We start from the raw sequence: 27,323 nt of genomic DNA on the forward strand, positions 1-27,323 counted from the left end.
ACAGGACATAGGTGCTGGAACTGGGGGTATCGCCCCCCCCCAGCTTGAAGCGGTTTCCATCGTATCCAGGGGTTACAGGCTGGTTCAATGGCTCTCAGCGCCCCCCCCCCCCCCCCCACTATACAAATTGGTCCTACACCCCAGCCACAGGAAGCCACCGCCCGGGCTGCACTAAGCGGAGCAGCCTTCGCCCTCCCCGCTTCGCCTCGCCCCGTGTGAACGGGCGCGGTGGGAGCTAGCCGCGGGGTGCGTGAGTGTGAGTCACCCCCCCCCCCCCACCGCCCGCTGCATGGGGGCCCTGGGCGCCGCTGCCCGGGCCAGCAAGAAGTTCCCCAAAGTTGGAGGGAGGAGGGGTGGGGCCTGGGCCGGCGGGGCACCCCACGCGGGCGAGATTTGCATGCCTGGGTTCAGCAGGACTTCCTGCTCGGCTGTCATTGGCTGCAGGTAGCAAACTAAGCCGGAGCCCTCCTGCAAAGCTGTAATTGAGCCCCCCCCCCCCCCCCCCCCGCAAGCCCAGCTCCAGCGCTGCCTGTTTGCGCGCTCCTGCGCTGGGGAGCACATGTAAACCCCCCCCCCCCCCCCGCATCCACCCACCTTCTTCCCCCCTGGCTCCGCTCCGGGGGTGGGGCAGGCTCCCTTGGACCGCCGGCTGCGGTGCCCCCACGTGGCGGTGGAAGTGAGCTGAGGACCGCGACTCCAGGAAGAGGGGGGCCGGTCGCGGGAATCATGAATGAGATGTCCAGCTTCTTGCACATCGGGGACATCGTCTCCCTGTACGCCGAAGGGTCGGTCAATGGGTTCATCAGCACGCTGGGGTGAGTAGACTAGCGCCTGGGGGGGGGGGGGAGGCTGAGCCGGAGGGGGAAGGGGGGCCCCCTGCGAAGTGAGCCGGATTATCTTCATTTATGTGACAAAAAGGGAAGTGACACTGTGGCTAGGTAGAGGCCGAAAGGGCTGGCTGCCTGCCTCGGGTCAAAGGCGCTGGAGAGGTCAGGGTGAGACCCGTGCGGAGGCAGGTTCTGCGGTGAGGTTCCTTGCGCCTTCCTCTGAAGCAGCTGCTGGAGACCAGATCCTGGACGGGATGGCCCTTGCCTCTGCTCCACTCTGACCATTGCTGCCTGCCTGCAGCCCCGTCCCCTCGCCTGGGCTGGCTGCGCTTCCCCTCCACCTGTTGCTGGAGTTGGAATTGGGATCCCCTAGGGAGCGGGGGTGAGATGCCCAGAGACATGCCGGGCAAGGTTCCGTGGCAGCAGAACAAGAGTAATATTTAAGAATTGGGTTTGTTCGGTAGCTGATGGTCCCAGGGCTTAAATTGTGCCAGGGCGGAGCAGGTCATAGCTCTGGCACCTCTGGGCCACTCGCTGCATCAGTTAAGAAAGTTAAATTGCTTGCGCCCTGGCACCTCTTTCCTTACAAACTAAGCTTTAGTCCTCTCTCTGGTCGGTGCAGGGGAGGCTGGGTTCTGTACCTGCGAGGATCTGTGCTGATGCTCTGGTATGTCACTCCCATATTGAACTTGTATGATTCCCCTGCATGAAGTCTGAACCATGTGCACTGGGGGAGGCAGGAGAGGACTATATCCTTTACCCTGGGGGCTCTGCCAGGCTATTCTCTCTGTGGGTTTTTTTGGGTGCCGGGGACATACCCCCTGCCCTGGGCATCTTCTTGCCAAACTTTCCCCCAGGCAAGCCACTCGAGCGAAGCAGTGCCGGCAAATCCATCATATGAATTGGGGACTGGCTGGATAGTGCATAGCTGTGTGTCCTGGGTGCTAAAGGTTCCCCTCTGTTTACCCTGGTTTCTTTACCTCTCCAACTACCCCACAGGAGTCTTTTGTACCCTGGGGAGACTCTGAGGATTCCCCTGTGGTATAGCGAGGAGGCAGGACTGGGCCGTGTTGCATGCAAAGAGGGTTCTTTATTCAGGCTGCTGGACATGGACACACCCTATGGTTCTCTCTGACGGAGTCCCTGCTGACCGACACAGTATGCAGTGTAGCTGTAGCAGTGTCCGTTCCAGGATATTAGAGAGAACCTGGGTGAGGGAATCTTTCATCAACAGAAGTGGGTCCAATAAGAGACAAGCTTTCGAGCCACACAGAGAAGCTAGTCTCTCTCGCCAGCAGAATTCGATCCCAAAAGATATTCTCTCACGCATCTTGACGCGCGCACACTCCGCTCCCCACGTTTGCCTACGGACAGCCATGGGTGTAAATACACACTGCGATGGCAGATATGGACACATGCGCATGTCTGCACAAAACACACCTACAGCCATGCACCCAAGTTTATAAACCCGTATGTGAACACAACTGTACAATGTGCTCATAGAGTTTAAAGCCAGAGGAGACCAGCAGATCATCCAGTTTGCTCTCCTGTATGTCACAAGCCACCAACACCCCACCCGCACCCTAAACCCAACAACTGAAATGAGACTCGCATATTAGTCTCCCGTGGGCTGTAAGCGATTACTATGCTACAGGCAGAGAGTATGAGGGACCGAAATGCACCAAGACTCTTCAATGGCAGGGTCCTGGCAAGTGACCTGCATCCACATGCTGCAAAGGAAGTTGAAACCACCCCCCAAGGATGCTGCCAATCTGACCTGGGGGAAATTCTTTCCCGACCCCACATTAATTTTCACACTCACAAACAGACCCACTTGCACACAAATTTACACGTACATATGCAGACACGCAAGTACTGTGCATGGCCCTGAACTAGTGAGAAAATGTTCCCACAATCATTTTGGTGAGATCTCTACGCTGGCCACCTGACTCCGTGCTAGAGGTGTCCCTGTCACTGACGCAGATTCTCTTTAACCTCTGCAGTTCTGCGCTGGGTAGTCCCTATGCCAGACTGGTGATGTTACATCTGACACGGGCCTGTTGGACCTTCCGGGCCCTCCCAGGCCGATGCAGCATTGTTCCCTATGGTCAGTTCTTCAGGTCTCTCTTCCCCATGGTTGGTTTGTTCAATCTTGTTGGCAGTGACTCAAGCAATGGGGTTCCCGCTCCTTCCCTTGGGAGATGATTCCACACACTAACAGATCTTGGGACATTGTATTTGGACTTATATCTTATTCTTTACTCATCGTTATTGCATTCATCCCAGTTACACCCCCACTCTGACCAGGGCATGAAATCCTTGTACTGGATGCTAGGAAGAGCACAATCATACTTTAAATCATTGCTGTGATAAAGAAGTGGAGTTACCCGCTGAGAGTGCGTCTCCTGAGCCCTCTTCACATTGTACATCTTGTTTAGTTCATTTGCTAGTCAAATAGCTTAGCTAGTCCCGGCCCTAGTGCTTCATACTCAGCTGAGCAGAGTACCGGAAGCTCCCCATCTGTCTGTGTTGACATCCTCCCTAGCAGCAACCAGAGAGCAGAGAGGAAAATAAGCTGCAGTTCTGGAAGGTGAATTGCTGACAAAGAGAATCTGAAGTGTGATCCTTTTGGTTAGCTGGAGTGTCTTGAATGACAGAAGCCCGTTCTAGGCGCCAAGTGAACATGATGCGTGGAAGCATGATGTAGGGTAGGATCGTATCTGAAACGGTCTGCCCGTGTAATGGGCCCAATTGCTCCTCTCGCTGGCATGGGGCTTACAACAGTGCCCCTCCATAGACATCGCTGGGGTTCTGGCAGATTGGCACCTGTGTGAGCGAGATCGGAACTCAGCCCAGTGGCATATGTAGGAAAAATAAAATTAGCACTCACAGGGGACATTGAGAGGCCTTTTTTTGTTTAATAAAAAAAAAAAAACGCAGAAGGTTCTGCCTTTCTGAGGATCTCTTTGGTGTTGGATGGCTACATGCACCAGGTGAACTGGAACTTGGATCTCCTCCTCCAGAGAATTTCTTTAGTGGCTGTAACAGGGAGCAGAACACGAACCAGGGTTATCTCCTGAGGGAAGTAGTTGCTTGAGTCATTTAAAAGGAGACTGATAGAACTCCCGAGAATAGTGTATAAGGAACAATCCTCAAAGGCGTGCAGTGGGATGAACTTGATGATTTAATTATTTAGATTGCAAGCTCTTTGGGCAGGGGCAGTTGTCTTGTTCTGTGGTTTGTACAGTGCCTAGCACAATGACTGGGATTGCTAGATGCTATGGTAATACAAATATTTTTTTAAAAAGGGTCTATTAAGTGGGAATTGCCCTGTCTGAAGTTCTGTGATTGTTGCTATCTATGGTGAACCATCTCTCTAGGGGTAGTCTTAAACTGTGGGACTTGTTCTCTTGTTAGTACATGGAGCGGAAGCATCCCCCTGCTACGGCTCAGAGCCTCGGGTGGGATGGAAGGCACCGGGCCAACTTCTGCCCTTGGACACCAGCATGATTTGTTAGTGGAGGCAATGGGAGTTGTGTGTGCGTTTCTAAGGGGAGAATATAATCCCAACTGTACATATAAAATGATGGGGGTCTAAATTAGCTGTTAGCACTCAAGAAAGAGATCTTGGAGTCATTGTGGAGAGTTCTTTGAAAACATCCACTCCATGTGCAGCTGCCGTCAAAAGAGCAAACAATGTTGGGAATCATTAAGAAAGGGAGAGATAATAAGAGAAAATATCATATTGCCTCTATATAAATCCATGCTACGCCCACATCTTAAATACTGCATGCAGATCTGGTCGCCCCATCTCGAAAAAGATCTATTGGAATTGGGAAAAGGTTCAGAATGGGCAACAAAAATGATTAGGGGTATGGAACGGCTGCCATATGAGCAGAGAGTAATACGACTGGGACTCTTCAGCTTGGAAAAGAGATGGCTAAGGAGGAATGTGATAGAGGTCTAAAAAAATCATGACTGGTGTAGAGAAAGTAAATAAGTGGTGTTTACCCCTTCTCATAACACAAGAACCGGGGGTCACCAAATGAAGATAATAGGCAGCAAGTTTAAAACAAAAGGAAGTATTTTTTTTCCCCACACAATGCACAGTGAACCTGTGGAACTCCTTGCCAGAGGATGTTGTGAAGACAAAGACAACAACAGGGTTCCAAAAAGAACTAGATAAATTTATGGAGGATAGGTCCATCAATGGCTATTGGCAGGGATGGTGTCCCCAGCCTCTGCCAGAAGCTGGGAATGGGCGACAGGGGATGGATCACTTAATGATTCCCTGTGCTGTTCATTCCCTCTGGGACACCTGGCATTGGCCACTGTCAGCAGACAGGATACTGGGCCCTTGGTCTGACCCAGTATGGCGGCTCTTATATTCTAATTTGACCAGAATATGGCCAAGCAGCATCTTGAACAGTTAATGATCAAGCTGTTGCCACCAATATAGACCATTGAGCTATCTGTTATGGCATGCAGCAGCCAAGGAACCTATTGGCCAACTAATCTCTAGGCTTATGTCCTACATAAACACACACGAATGCAAATTATATCACTACCTTGCAAGGGAACCCGACTAAATTTTTGTTGTGGCTGCATGGAGGCTTGTGTGAGCTTATATTCTTGGGGTCCGTGGTGTCCATGAATGGAGACCCTTGTTAAGAGTAAACACCAGCACTTCTCCAAGCACTTTGCCCCGATTCCGATAGCTTTATCCATGCTGTATGGTACTTTACTCTTCAAACAACCTCACTGAGATCAGTGGGCCCCCCTGTGGAGTAAGGCTATCAGAATCCGGGCCTTCGTTAATGTTAATTAAGCCTTGCAATCCCCACTTGTCTGGGGGCGTGGGTGTCATTCACCCCCATCTTACAGATAGGGAAACTGAGGTATAGAGCCTGAGGGCGCTCCGTGACAGAACCATGAATAGAACTCGGGACCTTAACGCCCAGGGTTGAGTTTTGCACTATGCTGAGCCTCCTCAGCTCCCACTGACTTTGATGGGAGCTGAGGGCAGTCAGGGCTTCAGTCTCCTGCTTTAACCACTAGACAAGCTGTTCCCCTGAATCACCTGTGGTATCATGGGCTCAGTTGAGAAAAGCCCAACTGCAGAAAATGGGACTGCTCACATTCTCAAACCAACGCATGTGCTTCAGGGCTTTGCTGGACTGGGGCATAAAACTAGCCGGAATGCTTAAATTAGAAGAAATGACCAAGTTAGAACAAAGAGAGGAGGTAATTAAAGACTCCCTGGAGAAATGAAAGGATGATCTCTAAAGATAGTGGCAGTGACCAAATGTGTGGGGAAAATTTATCCTAGGGCTAAACAACATTGCAATGCCACCCTTTAACCATAGTGACAGGTTTCAGAGTAGCAGCCGGGTTAGTCTGTATTCGCAAAAAGAAAAGGAGGACTTGTGGCACCTTAGAGACTAACCAATTTATTTGAGCATAAGCTTTCGTGAGCTACAGCTCACTTCATCGGATGCATAGTGTTTAACCAGAGTGTTAGTGTGTTAGAGGTTTCCCATTAACCCAGTGGAGGAAAATGCGGGGGGAGAAGTATTAATGGTGCCAGACTTTGCGGTAGTTTTTATCTGGCTGTACGCCCCCCAGGAGCTGCTTTGATGGAGAAACCCGAACCCTGATCTCAGTCTTCCCCTCCAGGCCTGATTAGAAGCTACTTGTGAACCGAGGGGAATGGCTGCTGCATGACTTTGCTGAAAGTCGTCTGGCTGCTGCCCATAAAAGATGTCTAGAGAAACAGCGGTTTCAAACAGCCCAGGACAAAAGCAGCTGCAAAGGTCATGGAGTTACGTGTCACACACTTTGCTAAGCAAAGGGCTCGGGAGAGAAAAACTTGAGTCAATTCATTGGTGCTTTAATCCTTCTAGTGTGTTTGCCACTTAGGGAATGTTTCTAATAGTTTATACCCGTTCACTCCTTGCCCTACATCTACAGATCGCTTCAGGATGAGATTTATAAAGGCGTAATGGGTAGCTAAGCATCCAACTCCTATTGACTTTCAGCATCTAAGTCCCCTTTCTGCCTTGGCAAATCTCTCTCTATAGTACTAACGCTTTTCTCAGACGGCACCTTGCAAGTGAAAATCTCAAAGGTCTTTACAGACACTAATGAAGGAAGCCTCCCAACCCCCATGTTATGGTGAGGGAGCGATCTTTGTTATGGTCACTGTACAGATGACGCACGGTTACACTGCGAGTCGGTGGCTGAGGAGAGAGAAAGGAACCCAGGAATCCTGCCTCTCAGTTTTCTGCTTTGAGCACATCTTCCTTCCAGAGCTGGAAATGGAACCCAGGAGTCCTAACCACTGAGGACCCCTCCCAGTCCCTGACATATTAAGTGCTAAGTAATAATACTATTAAAAGCATCCCGTGCAGAGTGATCTGGGGAGCGTTTAACTGCTGGAACTTATCAGAGGCCAATACCACCTCTGTCCCCAGGTGCCCTATTTCTCCTTGGGGATGGAAAATGCTTCCAGGAAAGAGACACAAAGCACTTAAAAGGTGACAGTGGGATGGTGTGAAAGCTGACCTGTTTCCTGGAGTGCCGCCTTAAGGCAACACTTAAGCCATGCCCTCCAATCATCCAAAGTCCACATGGGCAGGTCTGATGCTAGGGCCAGTTCTTGTCAGTTCTGTGAAGGCGCTTCTACTGCCATCAGCGCTGTAGCATCTGAGCACCCTTCCACCAGTGCAACGTCTGGCCTGTGACTCATTCGCGCGCTCTCATCCTCCCCACAATCCTGGTTTGTGCCTATTGTTTAGCTGCTTGAAACCAAGCATGGAGCCTTGATCACGAGGTACAGAATTCTGAGCTTTACGGAACCTCCCTGCCCGGGTACCTTGCCCAGCAGTGACTAGAGGCATAAAGCCTGGCACTGGGCTTGCTGTAAAACCTGGGGAGGAGTCTGTGGAGGATAGGCTCTTCTTTGGTGGTTTCAAAATCCTGGTGAGGAATCTGGAGAGGTGTCCCCAAGATGTGACAAATCCCCTGGCGTTCTTGCTAGTAGTAAGTAAGACTAGGTACTGATATAGGCTTTTCCATCTAAGGATTTCAAACTTCAAAGACCAACAATTGTTATCCTCATTTATAGATGGGGAAACTGAGGCACAGAAGTTTGGTTTTGTTTTTTTTAATGTGATCACACTGCAAGGCCAAGGCCAAACAGGGATTAGAGCCCAGGCTCTAATCACTTTCTGCCTCTTTGCTGTTTGCCATCTCCCTTCCAACCCTGAGTTCTAATGGCCAAAGCAGAATAAACTGAACCAGGGCCGCGCAGAAGTGCCTTTGGGGCTCAGTCTCTCACGAGAAGGATTGTTAGAGAGCTGATTCAGGCCACACCCATTAGCAAGCCCTGTCAGGGGTCTCCAGGGGATACAATGCCTGGGACTCGTCAGCTAAGCCACGTGAAGAATGGCGCTCATGGACAAGCAGCGAGTGGGCATGAGTCACTGGGCACGCATCTTGCATATTCCGGGCCTCGCAAGGGGGAAGGGCTGTGTGTAAACATACTTGAATAAGTGCCTGTTTAATTTGAAATCACGCCTTTGATAACTGTTATTGTGATTGCAGGTGGATTGAAGAGGTGGGGTGGTTCAGGGAAATGGAGCTGGGTAAAGGGTAACTCTACCTACGGGGTCAAAGAGCACGTGCCTCCAGGCAATTAAAAGGAGAGAGAGACACAGAGGAAGTGTTTTCCTCCTGGCATTGACTGAGCCAGCCTCAGAGCAACAAACAGCCCCACTTTTGTAGCTGCCACGGTTGTGATTCTGCATGTCCTTCTCGGAAGGGGCTGTAGACGGAGTGGTGTAGTTCTCAGTGGGCCGATAGGGGACTGGCTGGTTTGAGGGTTGGTAAAGGGATACAGAGACTCTCGCTTTCAGCTGGCTGGCTTGAATCCGGCCGAGGCTGGGAAGGCCCAATAGTTAACTTCAGCTGACCCGTGGGAGAAGCATTGCTGGTTTTGGTCCAGAGCTTAGAGTACCGGTGTCTGTGTGACAGAACCAGCATTAATGCAGTGCCATTACTAGCAGCCTCTGCAGAGAGGCGAAGGTCAGAATAGGGTTCCCAAAGGTGGGCCGAAAAGCGTCTGTGCTGTCCCCACTCTGTGATGAGAGGACCTTAATCTTCAGCGTTGTCCAGCAGGTCCCTGACGTCAGCACTGCATTCGCTGCATGGTGGTTGGTTTTTGAAAGGGCTCCGGAGGAGTTGAGCGGACTCTGCTTAAGCCACAGCTCCAGGCAATAAGAAATACAGCCACAAACTCAGTACCTCCCTGCAGCTGGGCTGCTGGAAGTGCTTCAGTAATAATAATTTATGGCTCATGGGATGTGACAGGTTCACCATCCTAATGCAGCTGCCAGGATCCAGGCCAATGCATGTGCAGGCCTCGCTACGGGGAGAGAGACTCATGCAGGGTATCTGTGAGTAAGCTGCAGCTTACTCATACAATTATTTTGGGCACTTAAGAAAACTGGCCGTTAAACAGTGAATTAGTCTCCACCTTAACTAGAGGAGTGCTACCACCCTACTGTAACTTGGCTTGCAAACTTGGATAGTCCATCTCAGCTGCATGGCAGCAAGCTTGAATTCACAGGGCTCAGATCTGCTTTCAAATGCACTGATGCCACTGCAGGGAACTAAGAGCAGAATTTGGCCCCTTTTTCTCTAACCCCCCCCAGCCCAATGCACCTCTGTTGAAAGCTACAACTGTTGACTCTTCATCTTCCCGAGGAATCTAGTTTTGCTGGCCAAATGGTTCTTAAAGGTATTAAGCTTTTTCCTGAGAGCTAGCGTTCTCCTATATGGTGATTGCATATAGTCCACAGCTGGCTGACTTCCCCCGGGAGAAAGTTAGGGGCCTATCAAATGTGTTTCAAGTGCTGACATTTGCTGCTTCCATTGAACTATCCATTAAAAGCCTGATCCTGATCCTGCAATGGGACAAGCATGCTGGCCCCGATCCAGTAAGGCACTTAAGCACACACTTAACTTGAAGTGTGCAAGTAGTCCCATTAATATCCACAGGAGTACTTAAAGTTAATCAGATGCTTATGTGCTTTGCTGGATGGAGGGCAATAAACCACACCATGCAGCATCAGGCCCTACATTGGTTAACCTCCCAAAGGGTGAAATTTTCTCAAAGGTGGCTTGATTTGTTTGTTTCACAAACACATTCATGGCTGCTGCTTCTCAATGTACTTTCTTCAGATGCTTAAACGCTGAAGGCCTGATTCTCATTTACCGACCAACTCTAGCAACTATCTTAGCACCCCAGTGCCCTGCCAGCAGCTATCCAAATCCAGAATGTAAATTGGCCCCCACATCTCTGTACTCTTCTAATAGGAGGGATAGCTCCACCTGTGTGAGCTTTCTCACACCAACAAGTAGCATCTAATACCAGGCATGAGTTGAGTCATATTTGTGCCTCTGCGCTATTACAGATGACTCATGTCAACAGCCTGAGGAGCCTTTGTTTTCAGATATTTTATGGGAGAACGTTATTTCAGGGTACCAGCTTAATAAAAATAAGACTCTGGATTCCTACAGAGTTTGTAATCCCAGGATCTAAGGAGCTGAAACCATTTTGTGATCATTAATGGATTTAGACTTGGAGTGAGCTAGGTCTATGTTGTTAACCCTGTGTTATGGATGGGTAAATGCCGGTGAAGAGCGGTTAAGGCCCAAATTTTTGAACTTGGCCGGAGTCGGTGGGAGCCGGGGGTGCTTAGAACTGCTGTCGATCAGGCCACTTCTATTTAGGCACCTACGGGGATTTGAAAAGCACCGAAGAAGTTTAGTGTCAGAGTCTGTGACCAGAAGGGACCACTATGATCATCTGGTCCAACCTCCTGCAGAGCGTGGGGCAGAGAACTTCCTCCAAACAATTCCTAGAGCAGATCCTTTAGAAAAAGGCACATAAATCTCCTCAATGGGAATTAGGGGCCCACTTTGTTCAGGTGCTTTAGCAGCTGCATCTTTAAACACCTAAATACCTTTGAAATCTGGGTTTAGTCTAGGACTGAGTAGCCTAAGAGTGTCAGACATCCAAAGCTCATTGACAGTCCATGGGGGATAGATGCTGGACTGACTGAACCCTGTCAGCTCTGTCCAAAATCCTAGCTCTAAATTTGAAAACTTTGGCCGAAGGGACTTGCCCAAGGACAGGCAATGAGTCAGTAGCACAGCCAGTAAGCTCCCAGTTTATCAGAGCACAATCCAGAATGACAGTGCGGGGAGGGAGAGAGACAAGTGCATCTGCTTAGAGCTTTTTGATGAAGTTAGGCATACAAAGAGCAAGGACAATTTCTGCAGGCCCCGCAAGGGTCCCTACTGAGTGTATATATAATTCCGGCTGCTGTCATTTAAGGACGTCTCCTCGTTCCACTTCTTGCTGAGCTAGCTGCTCATGGCTGCAGGTGCAGTGGAGACTTTTCCTGTTCCAGAGATCAAGTCCGATGTCCCTCCCTTGGGATTTACTCAGGCTGAGCCCACACTGAAGTCCATGCTAGTTCTGCCTGGACCCCCCCCAACCAGGCTCTGCGTGTGCTGCATACCTGCGTTCCCAGTGTGCATGTAGCCAGCTGGGCGGGCGGAGTACGGGCACTCTCCCGTCTCGTGTATCTCTTGCTACTTGCCCTTTCCTCCTAGTGCCACAGCTGGGGAACGGCAAGGCAGGAGGGGAGACTGCTTTAGAGGAAGTGTGTACACATAGGAAGCCTGGGCTACAGATAAGGGGGGAAACCCCCCTAATTTGCTTGCAGTCTAACTGCTGCCATTTGACTGCAGTCAAAGTTTGTTTGAGAAAACCGCCCCCTTGGGTAATAAAACCCCCAAGCCCTGAAGTCGGGCCTGTTTGAGGCATTGCACTTCCGCCGCTTCTGTGCGTGCTGTGCAAAATGAAGCTTCCCTCTCTGCCCCATTTCTCTGTATCTGGCTCCCCCTTCCTCTCTGTTCCCTTCTTTCCCCTCCCTTTCGGGCCTGTGCCTACCCCCACCCCTTTGAGATTCCAGCATTGCCACGCTCTTCTGATGCCAGGTCAGACTCCAGCAGCACATGCTTGCTTCTAGCAGCGCGGTGCAGACAGTATGCTGGCCTTGGGGAAAGTGTCCCTGTTGTCCAGTCTCCTTCCCATCCACGCTATTGGCAACTTCATGTGCTCAAACATCATGAGTCAGCTTCCCTCCCCACCCTCTGTCGTGAAATGGACTTAAGATCATGAGATTTGAAAATCATATACATTGGGTGGAGGGGAAGGGCTATTTACTTTCTGGTTTTTTGAGCCTTTAAGCTTTTCTCTGCAACCAGAGGGCTAGGGACTTGCCTTTCTTTTTAAGTGAAAGCTGAGAGTCTTGTATTATCCCATGACTCCAGGAGCTGGTGCCTGAAGAAAACCTCCGGGGCTCACAAGCCTTATGAAGGTAGCCCGGGAGTTGACCACGGCTGAATGCACTTCTGACGTCATTTACAACTCCAGCAGCACAATCGTCCTCCTTGCGGTGCAGCATTGGTTTACAGACATTGCATTGGTTCAGTACAATGCCCACCCGATCCCACGTCCTCTCCTCCAAAGCCTAGTGTAGTCCCTGGGAGTCTTCTTCGTGGATTCCATGGACTTCGTGTCAGGCTCCCAGTTCATAGGATCTGCCTGTAACCCACGTCCTGGCAGAGGTTACTGGACAGAGCTACGTGTGACCAATTCCCAATAAACTCAACTGCTGGAGGGTCGTTCTCCTCAAACCTGCTGCTGAGTAGCTGGGTGAGAATGGGGAGAGGGCCAGGCAGAATCAGGGTGGCAGACGGAACTTTATTTATTAATTTAGGCCCCCGTTTTGCCAGGTGCTGTACTGATCTCTGATGCACCTGAGAGCTTCTGTTGCAATAGCTTTAAAAGACATCTGAGAGAATTAAACAGGAAGTAGCCATTTCCCTGACCCAGACTTCCAGCAAATAGGGAAGGGGGAGGGAGAGGTCACTTGAAGGAGGTGTTGGTAAAGACTTGGGTAAGATTCTGACTGCTGAGACACACGGGTGTCAATCCAGAGTGGCTTCTGGATTGATACCAATGTGACTGAGATCGGCTTCCTGGCTTTCTCTCTTTTTAATCACCTCTCTGGTCTCCGCTTGCCCATGCCGCCTATTTCAAGGACGCCGTGGCATTTTCCTCTCGTTGGGGGTCTCCTGGCTCCCCCTGAGTTAGAGCAGAGTCCAAATTCCTCGGGATGGAGCAATCGAAAGGCATTTTCCCCACAGCCAGAGCGCTGTTGGTGGAGAGCAGTTCAAGCGCGGGGGAAGAGGGAAGTTCTCTGCAAACCGAATATCCAGCTTGCTTGGAGACACCGGGGAATGTCTGTGCATAAGCGCAGGCCCAAGCCCTGCTCGGTGCGTTCACTTTGTACCCAGGAGCTCGGATATGAATGCTGCCAGTGGTTTTCCGGCTCATGGCTATTTCAGAGGTGGGCTGGGGGTGTCTGAGCTCGGGGAAGTGAGCTGTAAGGCTTGAGCTGTGCTTGCGGAGTTGGTGGGTGGTGCTAACCTGGGTTGCCCCGAAAGGCAGAGCTCTGGGAAGCTTTCCCTCCTTGTATTCTACCTGCCAACATTAAATTGGGCTGCACTGCTCCGTGGCATAATCCCCTTGATTGCAGTGGGGTTACTGCAGAGAGGGGGCTGGCCCATGGTCGTGTACTGAGGACAGAATTTAGCGGGGGTGGGAACGGAGTCTCTTTATGCCCAGACCAAGTTCAGCTCGGGCAATGGCAGCCGAAGCTTCATTCTACAGCCCCCCTGAGGTGTCTCCATGCTGAGCCGGAGCAGCAGCCTCAAGGGGAGGAGAGAGGAGCGTAGTCTGTGTGGCTCAGTGCAGTCCTCGGCCTGGGCAAGCCAGTTAGTGTCTGATTGGAACCAGAGACCTCTGAGTCCCTGGATGCCATTGTCAATCCTCTGAGGTGTCGTGTCCTGCTCCAGGCTCGTGGCAAAACCACTTGTGAGATTACTTTGGTGCAACCAGGTGGCACGATCCCGTGAGGAAGGGTGGTGGTGTGGTTAAGGCATTGGCCCAGGACTCACGAGATCCTGTTCGGTTCCCAGCTCTGCCACAAATGCCTGGGTAATGCTGGGTAAATTGTTTGGTCTCTCTCTGCCTCCGTTCCCGCTCTGTGCATGAGGGCTGATGAAGGCCCATTGGTTGATCTCGGATCCCTTGGAGTCTGCATCCCATCTGCCTTCCTCCAGCCACTCCACGATTTGTCCGCGGGCTGAATTCAGCCCCATTGTCTTTAGCAGCCTGCGGCAGGCAGGGGCCTCTGATATCTCTGCAAACATCTGCTCCGTTTGCAGCGGCAATCAAAAAAGCTAACAGTGTCAAGAACTGTTGGGAAAGGGATAGATAAGACAGAGAATATCATAATGCCTCTTTATAGATCCATGGTATACTCACACCCTGAACCCTGCATGCAGATCTGGTTGCCCCATCGCAAAAAAAGATATATTAGAATTGAAAAAGGTGTACAGAGAAGGGCAACAAAAATGATTAGAGGTACGGGACGGCTTCCATATGAGAAGAGATTTAAAAAGACTGGGACTTTTCAGCTTGGAAGAGACAACTAAGGGGGGGTATGAGAGAGGTCCACACAATCATTAATGGGGTGGAGAAAGTGAATAAAGAAGTGTTATTTACTCCCACACACAACACAAGAACAAGGGGTCACCCAATGAAATTAATAGACAGGTTTAAAACAAATGCTAGGAAGTGCTTCTTCACACAATGCACAGTCAACCTGTGGAACTCCTTGCCAGGGGATGTTGTGAAGGCCAAAACTATAACAGGGCTAAAAATAGAACTAGATATGTTCATGGAGGATAGGTCCATCGATGACAATTAAGGAGGATGGGCAGAGATGCAACCCCATACTCTGAGCATCTCTAGCCTCTCTTTGCCAGAAGCTAGGTGTGGACAACGGGGTGGATCACTCAATGATTGCCCTGTTCTGTTCATTATCTGTACAGCACCTGGCATTGGCCACTGTCACAAGACAGGATACTGGGCTAGATGGACCATTCGTCTGACCCAGTCTGGCCGTTCTTATGTTCCCCTTTGGCAGACAAGTGCTTACCAGAGCATGCAGTTTCCCTCAGCGTATCTCTTCTAAATGGCCGGGATGGAAAGATGAAGTAGAATAGCAGGTATGGCTTGCCTCACTGGAGGAGCTTGTTCCCCAGTTATGCCTGGTCCTTGCAGGGCCTGGGGGAGATCCTGACGCCTACAAGGTGGTATGTGCGGATAGGATGAGGCATGTGGAGCAGCAGTTGAGTAACACTCAGATGAGAGGTGGGCAAAACAGGGTGCGGCTTTGCTTTTGCAAGCCCTCGTCTGTCAAGTTATTTTGTTTGGCAGAACAAAATCTGGGCATGTTTTGGATCAGGTATCATGGGGAGGGAGGTCTGGCTTTGGTCTGTTTGGTGAAGTGAAGTCCTACACTCAACATGATGGCATTTCTCTGTCTGTCTGGAGCAAAATAACTTCTGAGCACCATATCCAATCAATGCCAAAATGTCAGGGAAAGTTCTAGGCATCAAAGGGCAGAACCCTGTGGATTTTCTTGAAAATCAGAAAAGCCCCAAAGAAGGAAATAGGGGGAACATGGAGCCCCAGGCATTTGGGTAGCAGACCTATCATCTTTAATGAGGTCTGTAATTGTCTATAGATCAAAGCATCAGCTGATGTTATCCATTAATAGCTTCCTGCATAATACCCTCATTTCATCTCTGCCCATTATCTAAATGGAGTTTTAAATATTGACATCCTGAATGACTGATCTCCCAGCCAGAAAGAAAAGACTTATTTCAACACTTTAGAAATTATACAAGTTTAACTACTTATGTTTTTACATATGCCCCTAAAACTGAGGGGACACACCCAGAGCCCCCAGTGTGAGGGGAGAATGGGGGACATGCAGAGACCTGGGCATGAGGGAGGTGGTATTGGGGTCCCTGAAATAGAGAGGGATGGAAGGGGGGGCGTGACACACAGCGACCTGATGAAGAAAATGGAAGGATGAGAGGCCCTGTTGAGTTCAGTGAGCTTAGCTGACAGAAGCACCGAAGTGTGTGATTCCCTAGTTCTTAGTATCAACTATTCATCCACAACAGCACAGGTCCTGGAACTGGGGCGGCTGCCGCACCCCTTGGCTTGAAGTGGTTTCCATTATGTACAGGGTTTGCAGTTTGGTTCAATGGCTCTCAGGACCCTCACTATAAAAATTTTTCCAGCCCCACTGCATAACAGTATTGCCATTGCATGCTTTTTCCCAGTAATAATATCAGATCATTCGCTTAGAAATAAGATGAGCGGTGGCTCTTGGAGGACCCACCGAAAGCATGAAGAAAAGGGGGCTGTAACACTTAGAGTTGCAAGGCCCAAGGAGCATGGAGTTGCACATTTAATAAGACAGGACGCTTGCCTACCAAGTTATGTGATCCTGAATTCTCATATCAGGGCGGAATAATTACATACAAAGGGCCAGAGCAGTGCAGGCTAAAACAAGGGGATGGTTGAACTGGTTTGGAGAAGATGAGAACTGAGCTCAAAACTCCCTTCAAAACAGTTCACTTAACTGGATGTGTTTTACAGAGAGGCCCAGGGCAAAGCCCTGGATCCAAACAGTCCCAAACTTTTGGGAAAGCTCCAGTCTGGAGCTCATCTTTGTGTCTCATGCTATCCCTCTTGTACAGTTGGTTCATTTTTTTTTTTTTTTTTGTCCACCGAGTTATGCTGGGGTTAGAAGCAGAAGCTCCAAAATACTGCCGGGAATCCTAGGTGTTCCAGGAGGCAGGATGGCTGTTTACTCAGCCACCTATTTCGGTGCCATACTTGGAGTATCTCCAAGCTAAGTACAGGATTCCCCTTCAGTAGCACCTTCAGGATTTATATGTGAGATTTTCGCCTGGATTGGTAAATAAGGTGCAGAAGCGTTCTAGTGGGGGCATTCTCAATAGAGAACATCAGAAGCTTTGCCAGCAATGCATATCTGCAGTGGTTCATCCTAGGGGACTGAGAGATGGGCAAGCGTGCAGCCCATAACGCTGGATGGTGAAAATCCCAGGAGGTTATACAGGGTGGAGGATCCTGACCAGTAGAAGTTGATTGAGGACCTAACTGCTATGGTGATAGGTATTTATGGAGTCCAGATATCTAGGTCGACAACACAGGAAGTCGTCTTGTGGGTCCAGCATTGTGTAACGTTAGCGACGTTTAGACCTGAAACATGTGACAATAGCACAGCTTCTTTGGCAGCTCTGTGGTTTGTGGCGAGGCCGCTGAGCGCGCTGAAGTATGGGCTGTAATGTCGTTGTCTCTGAAATGTTGTTTGCTTGCTTGTTTTCCAGGCTGGTGGATGATCGGTGTGTGGTGGAGCCGGCAGCTGGCGATCTGGATAATCCACCCAAGAAGTTCCGGGGTAAGAGGCCACGTGGTGCCTGGGAAGCAGCTACTGTTGTGTTCCTTATGAAGCCTACTACTGGGGCACGCTACCTTCTGCTTCAGAATGTGGGCCCCAGCTTGCACTCTTCTATTATAGCAGTCGTATGGGCGTCAGTATCTCAAACCTGCCCCATCTCCTCTGTGTTAACTGGTGCCAGTCTTGGCAGCCTGAGCAGAGAGGCCAAGGACTGAATGCCCTGTAGATCCTTAGCCCCTCTCTGCGTTAGGGTGGAATGCCATTTGTGCACCATTGTGGGGGAAGCTTGCCCTGCTGCCACACATGCTCTGGATTGACAGAGTTGTCAGTCTCCAGGGCTGTCAAGCTGGGAAATAATCATCCTGCACCATTGTAGCCTTTCTGGCTTCTTAGACTCTCAGACTTTAAGGCCAGAAGGGACCATCGTGATTGTCTAGTCTGATCTCCCACACATCACAGACCTCAGAACCTCGCCTGCCCACTCGTAATAGACCTCTGGCTGAGTTACTGAAGTCCTCAAATCATGATTTAAACGAAAGACTTCAAATAACAGAGAATCTGCCATTTATAGTAGTTTAAACCTGCAAGTGACCCGTTCCGCATGCTGTAGAGGAAGGCAAAACCCCCCCAGGGTCTCTGCCAGTCTGACCCGGGAGAAAATTCCTTCCTGACTCCAAATATGGTGATCAGTTGGAGCCTGAGCCTGTGGGCAAGACCTACCAGGCAGATACATGAGAAAAAGAATTCTCTGTAGTAACTCAGAGCCCTCCTCATCTGGTGTCCCATCACCGGCCATTGGAGATATTTGCTGCTAGCAGTCACAGGTCGGCTACATGCCATCATAGGCAGCGTCATCGTGCCATCCCCTCCATAAAAGTATCAAGCTCAGTCTTAAAGCCAGTTAGGTTTTTTGCCCCGCTGCTCCCCTTGGAAGGTTGTTCCAGAATGTCACTGCTCTGATTGTTAGAAACCTTCCGCTAATTTCAAGCCTGAACTTGTTGATGGCCAGTTTGTATCCATTTGTTCTTGTGTCCACATTGGAGCTTAACTTAAATAACTCCTCTCCCTCCCTGGTATTTATCCCTCTGATGTATTTATAGAAAGCAATCATATCTCCCCTCAGACTTCTAAACAAGCCAAGCTCTTTGCATCTCATCTCAGAAGGTAGGTTTTCCATTCCTCAGATCATCCTGGTGGCCCTTCTCTGCACCTCTTCCAGTTTGAATTCATCTTTCTTAACCATCGGAGGCCAGAATATTGTTCTTGATTCCTCCAGTGGCCACTGGCTTTATGACTTGGAGAAACTGACTCTCACAGTGCCTGGGCTTCGCTGTGAACAAGCAGGAGAATTCGTACCCCTCCCCAGATCCGGTTGCTTAAAGGCGAGAGATGATGGTTTTTGTTTCTACTACAATAGCACCAACCCCGAGGTCAGGGCTCCATTGTGCAAGGTGAGAGACAGTCTCCGCCTAAAGAGCTTGAAAGCTTGCAATCTGAATAGACCGGACAGATGACGGAATGATTATTAGCCCTGTGGGGAAGCGAGGCCCGCGGAGTCTGAGGCAGAGCGAGCAATTGAATCCAGTCTCTTGAGTACCACTCCAGTGCCTTCACCACAGACTATCCTTCCTCTCTGAAGGTCGACCTGATATTCTGAGGCATGTTTCTTGCTGTGCCTGAGTTAGTGTATCCTGGCTGCTGGTGGAGCAAAAACCTTGGGAGTGGGAAGGGATGTGTGACTGGGAGGGATGCAGAGACGGCAACAAGCATCTGGGCTGTGGCAGGGTTTTTGGCTCTAGGAACTAACTGTGCCAGAGGCCTAGTGCTTGCTTTGCTTCGCTGCACCTCCCAGGCAGAGATTAAGCTGCTCTTTGATGAGGCAGGCAGGATTTAGGGAGATGCATTAAATCCCCATCCATCCTCGGCTGTCATGCTCCAGCCGCCCCACCCCATCCTGGTGCGAGCCTCCGTCGTTATTTCCCATTCTCAGCGAGACACAGCTGCTGCAGAGTTCCCTTGTTGAGCTGGCTTTCTGGAGTCCTGATCCAAATGGAAAAGGCGATGAATCTAGTGAGGGGCAGGGCGGCTCCTGGCTTGTGGAAATGGGCTAGTGAAGCCAGAACTTTCCTCTCTCTTTCCTGCACACCTTCCATTTCTAGCCCTTCCGTGTCCAATCTGGTGAGGCCCACTGAGCACCCTCAGCTGCCAGCTCCTCTCAGGCTTGGGACTTGGGTCAAGAGTCAGGTCTCTTACCCAGTTCTTCCAGCCCCTGAGCCTGTGTGCTGAGGAGAGCAATGGACTCTCTCTTCCTCTTCACTCCTTTGGGTCACAGCTCCGCTGCTCTCTCTGGTGTAAGGAGAGGTGACAAGGCGAGTGAGCAGGGATTCTCAGCCCCTGGGATCTGCGACTCTCTCCTCGGACCTGGCCTTCAAGGCACCACAAGCTCAGCCATATTGCTCTTGAAGGAATTCGGCTTTCCGGGGCTGCCTTCCCTCTCACACAGAAGCAGACGCTATTGCTTGTCCTGTAGGGTAGTTCCTAGGGGCCCCAGTCATGGCCCAGGACCCCTTTGTGCTCGGTGCTGTACAGACACGGAACAAAAATGAGAGGCCCTGCCCCCAAAAGCTTCCAATCTAAGAACCAAGCAAGAGATGACAAGTAGATGCAGACGGACCGACGGAGGAAGCACAAGGAGCAGCGAAGGCAGAGGTCACAGCGCCCCCATTGCCAAGCTGATTGGAGGCATTACAGCAGAGAAGAGGGGTTTGAAGGAGGACAGCCAGGAGGTCTTGCAGATGCTCGCGTTGGGCTTGGAAGATGTGGTCCCGTTACGACCTGTATGTACAGTGCCTAGTGCAGCGGGGCCTCGATTTGGTGGAGAACTCCAGGTGCGACCGCAGTATAAATGTTAAATAATAATTAACGGCACGACACTCAAACATCACCAGTTTATCCAGACTGCCCCTAACTGGAGCTGAAGGTAGCTGTACTCTCTCAGGGGCTGAACTTCTGCCGCACCACAGAACCTGAGACCTTGCTAACAGGTGGAGAACTGGAAGAATCCTTCCGCCAACTCCGCCTCAAAGAATTCTTTCACAAGAGTGCCGACGCCACTCACAATTGCCACATCCCCACTGGTAATCACGAGAAAAAAGAATTGTCTGACTTGACGCCACAGAGCGGATGAAACCACAGTCTTGTTCATTACACTGATTGACTGACTGCTTAGGAAAAAAAAAGTGAAGTCCTTAACAAACATCGCATCCGGCATAGTCTCTCCACTGCCGAGAGGCCAGCTATACAGGCCCTGAAATCTAACCACCAGATAACGATCAACCCAGCAGACAAAGGGGGCACCATCATAGTCCTCCACTGTAATAACTACATAAACGAGGCCTACTGACAACTCTCTGACACCACTTACTGTAAAGAATTCAAAGACAACCCCACACCACAATCTACCCAGGAATTTAAGGATATCATCAAATCCTTCCCCAAACAACTCCAAGACCTACCAACTCATTCCCCATTAAACCACCACCGGGACCTTCTACGTGCTTCCCAAGATACAGGGGAACCCAGGCAGATCCATCATAGCTGGCCACGGCACTTACTGAAGAAATATCGGGACTCCTAGAAACCATCCTCAAACCACTCAGTGCACAAAGGGCCAGCTTCCTCCACAGCACAACAGACTTCTTCCACAAACTCCACAACATTAACAACCTCCCACGGATGTCACTTCCCTATCCACCAACGTCCCTCACAATGACAGCATAGCTCCCTGCCCCAAATATTTACAACACAATGGACAACCCTCAGATATCCACCCCAAACACATCACCACACTCATCCATTTCACCCTCACCCATAACAGTTTTACCTTCAACAGCAAACACGTTGTCCAAACCACAGGAACAACGTACTAGGACGGCTCCCCCAGTATGCCAACATCTTCATGGGCCACCTTGAAGAAGAATTTCTTGACAAATGCACCACCAAACCAATGACATACCTGAGAGACACCAGTGATATTTTCATCTTCTGGACAGACGACTTAAACGCCCTCCTAGATTTCCACCACAACTTCAACAACCACCATCCATTTATTAAACTCTCTCTGGAACACTCCCACGCTAGCATCAACTTCCTCGACACCATGATCAATGTCAGCAATGGAACCCTCCAGACAACAATATGCAAGAGACCCTGGATCAGCACACCTACCTTCCCAGATCCAGTAACTGCCCCAAGCACACCAAGAAAGCCGTTATCTACAGCCAGGCACTCAGAGACCACAGAACATGCTCCAAAGAGAAAGTCTGGGATATGCATCTTAACACACTTAAAACCGCCTTCGCCAAACAAGGACTCTCTGCCAGAAAAGTAGATCACATCATGGAATGGGCCACCCAAATACCCTGAGAGAACCTGCTTCAATACAGAAATAAACCCCCCTCTGACTGCACACCCCTCGTTGTCACTTACCACCGCACACTGGAACCCATATGGATTATCATCAAATGACTACAGCTCAAACTTGATGGGGACCCCATCCTGAAAAAATCTTTCCTGAACCCCCTCTTCTGGCCTTCAAAAAAAAAACCCTCCCCCCAACCTCTCTAAGCTCATTATCTGAAGCAAGCTCCCCACAGACCAGGACACACCAACTCAAAGCGGCACCAGACCCTACCAGAGCAACAGGTGCAAAACCTGCAAACATGATACAATGATCAATGCCCACCACTATGTGGGTGAAACCAAACCATCAATACGCTCTTGAATGAACTCCTACAGGAAAGACAAAAACACCGTATTACCTGTGGGTGAAGACTTTTCACAAAGTGATCACTCTATATCTGACCTCTCAGTCATCCTCAAAGGAAACCTGCACGACACTTTCAAAAGACGAGCCTGGGAGCTTAAATTCGTAACTTTGCTAGACACTGAAAATCAAGGTCTGAATGAAGACACAGGATTTAGGGCTTATTACAACAACCCACTAACCCCCTCTTTTTGTCCTATGACTGCAGGGGTGTTAACCGGCCACTTCACCTTGAAGGGACCTTTAGAATAGAATATGTGCTAACTACTTTTACACTTAACTATCTGTTTGATCTTGTATTTAGCTGTGACACTCTCCGAACCTTTCCCAGACCTGAAGAAGAGCTCTGTGTAGCTCAAAAGTTCGTCTCTTTCACCATCAGAAGTTGGTCCAATAAAAGCTATTACCTCACCCACCTTGTCTCGACATGGCTACAACACCACTACCTACTAATGATAATTAATGCAAACATTTCTCATTTTGCCCATGTCTGGGGAAATTGTGCACCCCCTGTCACCCCCTGCTAACCCCTGAGGCTGCCAGAGGGCAGTACTGGGATGGCTCAAAAACCGAACCAAATGCATGTGAGGAAGGTATAAACATGCCTCCCCCATAATACACCTCCTTGGGCATTATTAGTGTTTATGGCATGCACCTAGGGCGCTTGGTGCTGTGCAAAATATAAAGGAAGCAGCAGTCCCTACTCCAAGGAGCTTCTGTTTTAATTTGATTAGATGGTGTAGTCCAGATGCAGAATACACCAGGCACTCTTTCCACAGCATCGTGTACACTGCAAGCAATGCAGATATGGAGCAATACCACAGTGTCCCAGCGGGAGAAAAAATTTCCCCAGCTGCAGGTTATATTCTTGATGATGATTGTCGTTGTTATTTGCGTCTCTTTTATCCTTGCTACGGTAACTTCCAGGGCTGTTTCTCACACCCTGCTGTGTGCCTAATCTTCTTTCAAATCTTAGCTGTTTGCTTTAATAGTATCTTATAGCAGTGAGTTCCACAGCTATCATTACATGTTGCTGTAGGAGTTTCTACTTGTATCCAGTTGAAATAGAAAGTGATCGGCATTGCTTTCTGCTGCAGGGCAGCTGCCATTTTGTGTGTTTGGGTTGATTGAGCGTGATCCGGGACACACACATTCACTTTTTCTCTCTCTCTCTCTCTCTCTCTGTGTTCTCACATGCAGGTTTTACTCTGGTCCTTACTTAGTTTCCCTTGCTTGGACCCAGAGTAAAAGTGAGCAGTTATGCTTTGGGCATGGAAAGATGTGTAATGGGGACAAAAGCTCCTCCTCCTCCTCCTCCCCCCTCTTCCCCCCCCCCCAAAAAAAATCTTGTGTCCTGTGACTTTGGTGAGCTTTCAAGGTGGAATAGACCTTGCAAGTGTGTGGTTCTGCTTTGCCATCCTGGGGTGGCATGCATTTGACACTCAGAGCAAAAGCCTGCAAGCTTTTTGCAGCCCCAGGGCACCATCCTGCTCTCCTGATGCCAGTGGTACTCTTGTCTTTGACTTGGATGGGAGCAGCCTAAGATGATCATGGTGAAACCTGTGCAAGCAGTTAAGGAGTCATGGTTCCTTGTCCTAACAGCCAGGAGAATCTCACTCCATAGAGATGGGCGTGGATCAAAACCCTGGATCCAAACTCCTCCAGACTTTGAAGGTTCAGTTCTGGCCCAGCCCTTTTCTACTCCACAGCGAATCAGACTGTAGTGTTCAGCCCCTTGTTATAATGGCTAGGAAAGTAGCAGTCCCTTTTGATCTGTTGTAAATACATTTCACTGTGAAGGAGGAGGGGGAAAAAAACAAACAATGATCCTGATTGTGTGTTACTCCATTGTCACTCTTGGGCAAGGGACAAAGGGGGGCTTAAGGTGACTTTAAGCCCTCTTTGCTTTCTCTGCCTTCTGTGGCTGTGCAGGGCCCTACCTGGTGTGAGTTAGAATAACCTCAGGGCTGCTCTAACTCAGTGATTCTGAACCAGTGGTGCATGTACACGTGGGGGTACACAGAGGCCTTCCAGGGGGTACATCAATTCATCCCAGGCATTTGCCTAGTTTTACAACAGGCTACATAAAAAGCACTTACAAAGTTAGTACAAACTAAAATTTCATACAATGACTTGTTTATACGGCTCTATATACTATACGCTGAAATGTAAGTACAATATTTATATTCCAATCGATTTATTGTATAATTATATGGTAAACATGAGAAAGTCAGCAATGTTTCAGTACTAGTGGGTGTGACACTTTTGTATTCTTATGTCTGATTTTGTAAGCAAATAGTTTTGAAGTGAGGTGAAAGTTGGGGGTACGCAAGACAAATCAGACTCCTGCAAGGGTACAGTAGCCTGGAAAGGCTGAGAACCGCTGCTCTAAATGATGCCCTGCTTCCCATATGGGCCCCAGGAAGCGGCGAGTAGCCATAAAGCAGTGCATTCCGGCCATGCACTGATCCAAGCCCTGTGTTGGGGTGCAGTGCTGGCATAGAGCCCTTACAGCACATGGGGATTCTCGGGGAGGTGCTTCAGCCCCCTTTAAGACTCCTTGCTGCTGCCAGAGTGGCCTAAAGGGGCTGTCATGCAAGTGAGAATCCGGCCGATGGTTTGAAAAATATCGTGGGAGTCTCTCCCTCCAGCTGCCCCGAGGCTAGAAAGGCAGAGTTCAGCTGTGTAGTGTCTGGGCTGGCCAGGGCAACACATCCTTCTGAGTCCTGTTTGCTTGCTTTTTTGTGGTTCCCCCCTCCCCTCCCCCCCGAGGCTCCTGTCAGAGGCACAGCCCCACGTTGAGGCATGTTGGGAGAAAGCAAACCAGGTGTTTAACTCCTCCACGGTGTTGGGCAGATGACAGTGTGTCTGTGTGTGTGTGTTTTTTTTTTTTAATGGACTTTTGTGTGGGGTGTAACAGACAGCGTAATTGCTGCGTGTGAGTATATGGAACAAGGACATGTGGGGCATGATTCTGCCCGGTGCTGGGTGCCGCCTGTCAGGTGCTATGCACACTCAGCATCCTGCAGGGGCTCAGCACCTCGCTGGATTGGCAAGGCCTGAAAAATTTCAGCAATGTATTCGCTCCTGTGCTCAACCTTTGGACTGGAAGATTCTGGTTCCTGCTCCGCAGGGGGTTTCTCCAGGTGTTTAAATTCAGTTCAGTTTAACCCCTGCCATGATCTACTTGAGAGCACGTGTGAGCTGCCCTGGGTTTGCTCTAAGGAGTGCAGTGGAGGGCAGTGGTGAAACTAACATAATGCTGGCTAAGAGCTTCCCCCAGCCTGCCACCATTAACTCTTCGCTCCCAGTGGGTTGGTGGGTGGAACAGTGGTTAGATCACAGGGCTGGGAGTCAAACACTAGACTTCAAATCCTGCCTTTGCTACAGGCTTTCTGGTTTCTGCATGATAGTGCGCAAGTCACTGTATCTCTCTGCTTTGGTGTCCCTGTCTGCAAAATGGGGATAATACTAAGATGGGCATGAGCTGCCATGTTCAGGAGAGCTGGGTGGGAAATAGTTTTCCTGGCCTGGGAATATTTTCAAGAGTTTTGCCCATCTCAAATCGGGATGGAAAGTTGAAATCTCAAATAGTCACAAACCGAAAAACTTGTTTGTTTGTTCTGGGTCAATCAAAATGTTTGTTCCTATTTTGACCTCTTTTTTTTTTTCTTTTTAAAAGTTTTTTTAGTCTAATTAGGTTTAATTTCAAAACATAAACCTGTTTTCCACTGGAAAATTGGATTTTTTTTGACTGCTTGGGAAGTACTGACAGTTTGGCGAATAGTTTTGGTCTCGGTAAATTGGCATTTTTTGACACAAAACCATTTTGCAGAAATGTTCTCGGCCAGGTCTAATGCTCAGTTCTTGATTGCAAATCCCCTGAGGTTGAGGAGCAGTTTGGATCCAGGGCTTTGATTTGGATCCATCTCTTAATAGCCGTACTGTCTCGGTGCCTATCTCATCAGGCTCCTTTGCAACCTCATTAACGAAGTAATGAAAGTGCTCTGAAATCCTTGGATAGAAGCCGGTGCGGGCTTACAGAGTCTTTCTCTCAGTAACCCTGTTAAAACCAACACATTGTGGGGGAATGTAGGATACCATCAATATAACTCCAGGTCCGTGTAGGAGGTGGCAACACAGCCCTTTGATCTGGACTCAGAGATTCCCTGGCCATCTCCCCTAGGGTGGTATTTGGGGCCAGTCTTAAACCCAGTAGCCATCATGAGGGCAGGATAGAGCCACCCTGGAGTCCCATTCTAGTGGTACAGCATCACAAGGGCTCCTTGGCGTGGGATATGCCATAAGCAAACAGACCTGTGAAATGAGACCTGAAACCTGGCTTCCCTCCAGAGGCACAGAGAACTGTGCCCTGTGCCTGTTCGTTTGTCGCTCCCAGGTAAATCAATACATGCTCACCAGCAACTCAGGACGGGAGCCAAGGATGGAAAATGATTTTTCTTCTTCTGTCTGAAGTTTCTGGGCTGCTATTTCAGGAGCAACAAGGAAGATTGAGGCCTGTGATCTCTTCCTCCTCCAGCCCCTTCTGATCCAGATCAAAAATGCAGTCTCTGAGGCTGTTTTCCAGGGGTATGACCTTGCTTTTTCAATTCACAAATCACGAATAGGGTGTCTGGATCATTGCATGGTCCCTTCCCTCACAAAAACACCTCTCAACACTGAACAGCATAGCGGAGTGGGGAGGCTGTAATGGAACGATCACACCTCTCTTGGGATCTATCTATCTAATGTTGTCAGATAATTCACACATTTGGGGAGCGAGGGTCAGACCCCTTGAACTTTGGCTCCCGAAACACAGGCCTTTACCCAATGAACTTAAAGACATTTTCATAGCTACTGGTACCAATAGTAAGTCTATTATCCTCTCTATGAGTATTCACTAGAGAGCAATATTGCACTTACACTAAGCCAGCGTGTTACATGACTTTGTCACACTTTGACAACTGCTAAAGGAGTAAAAAACTCCCACAGCTTCTGTGTCTGGGTGTCCTTCCTGCATGGTATACCCAGCCAAAGAGAGATGATGCACTTTGAAGCTGCATTTCATGGAGCGAATGCTCAGTCACTCAGAATCCTGTGGGATTTCCTGGTGAATTCAGAGAACAGTTGACTTGATCGTCTTAACTGTGTTTTTTCTGGTTTTACTGCCAGTTTCTCTTGTAC

At 49.5% G+C, this 27,323-nt stretch overlaps 1 protein-coding gene across 1 annotated transcript in view; it reads left to right on the top strand.

Annotated features, from left to right (window-relative positions):
• The first annotated feature begins 690 nt into the window (after window positions 1-690).
• Window positions 691-27,323, top strand: part of ITPR3 (inositol 1,4,5-trisphosphate receptor type 3) — an 83,575-nt gene continuing 56,942 nt past the window's right edge. Inside the window, exons 1-2 of the mRNA XM_048826478.2 lie at window positions 691-815; window positions 17,244-17,314. Coding sequence (XP_048682435.1) covers window positions 727-815; window positions 17,244-17,314 — 160 coding nt within the window. The 5' untranslated portion in view covers window positions 691-726. The remainder of the gene's footprint in view (window positions 816-17,243; window positions 17,315-27,323) is intronic.

Source organism: Caretta caretta, chromosome 21, assembly GCF_965140235.1.
Source record: "Caretta caretta isolate rCarCar2 chromosome 21, rCarCar1.hap1, whole genome shotgun sequence".
In the NCBI taxonomy this organism is placed as follows: Eukaryota; Metazoa; Chordata; order Testudines; family Cheloniidae; genus Caretta; species Caretta caretta.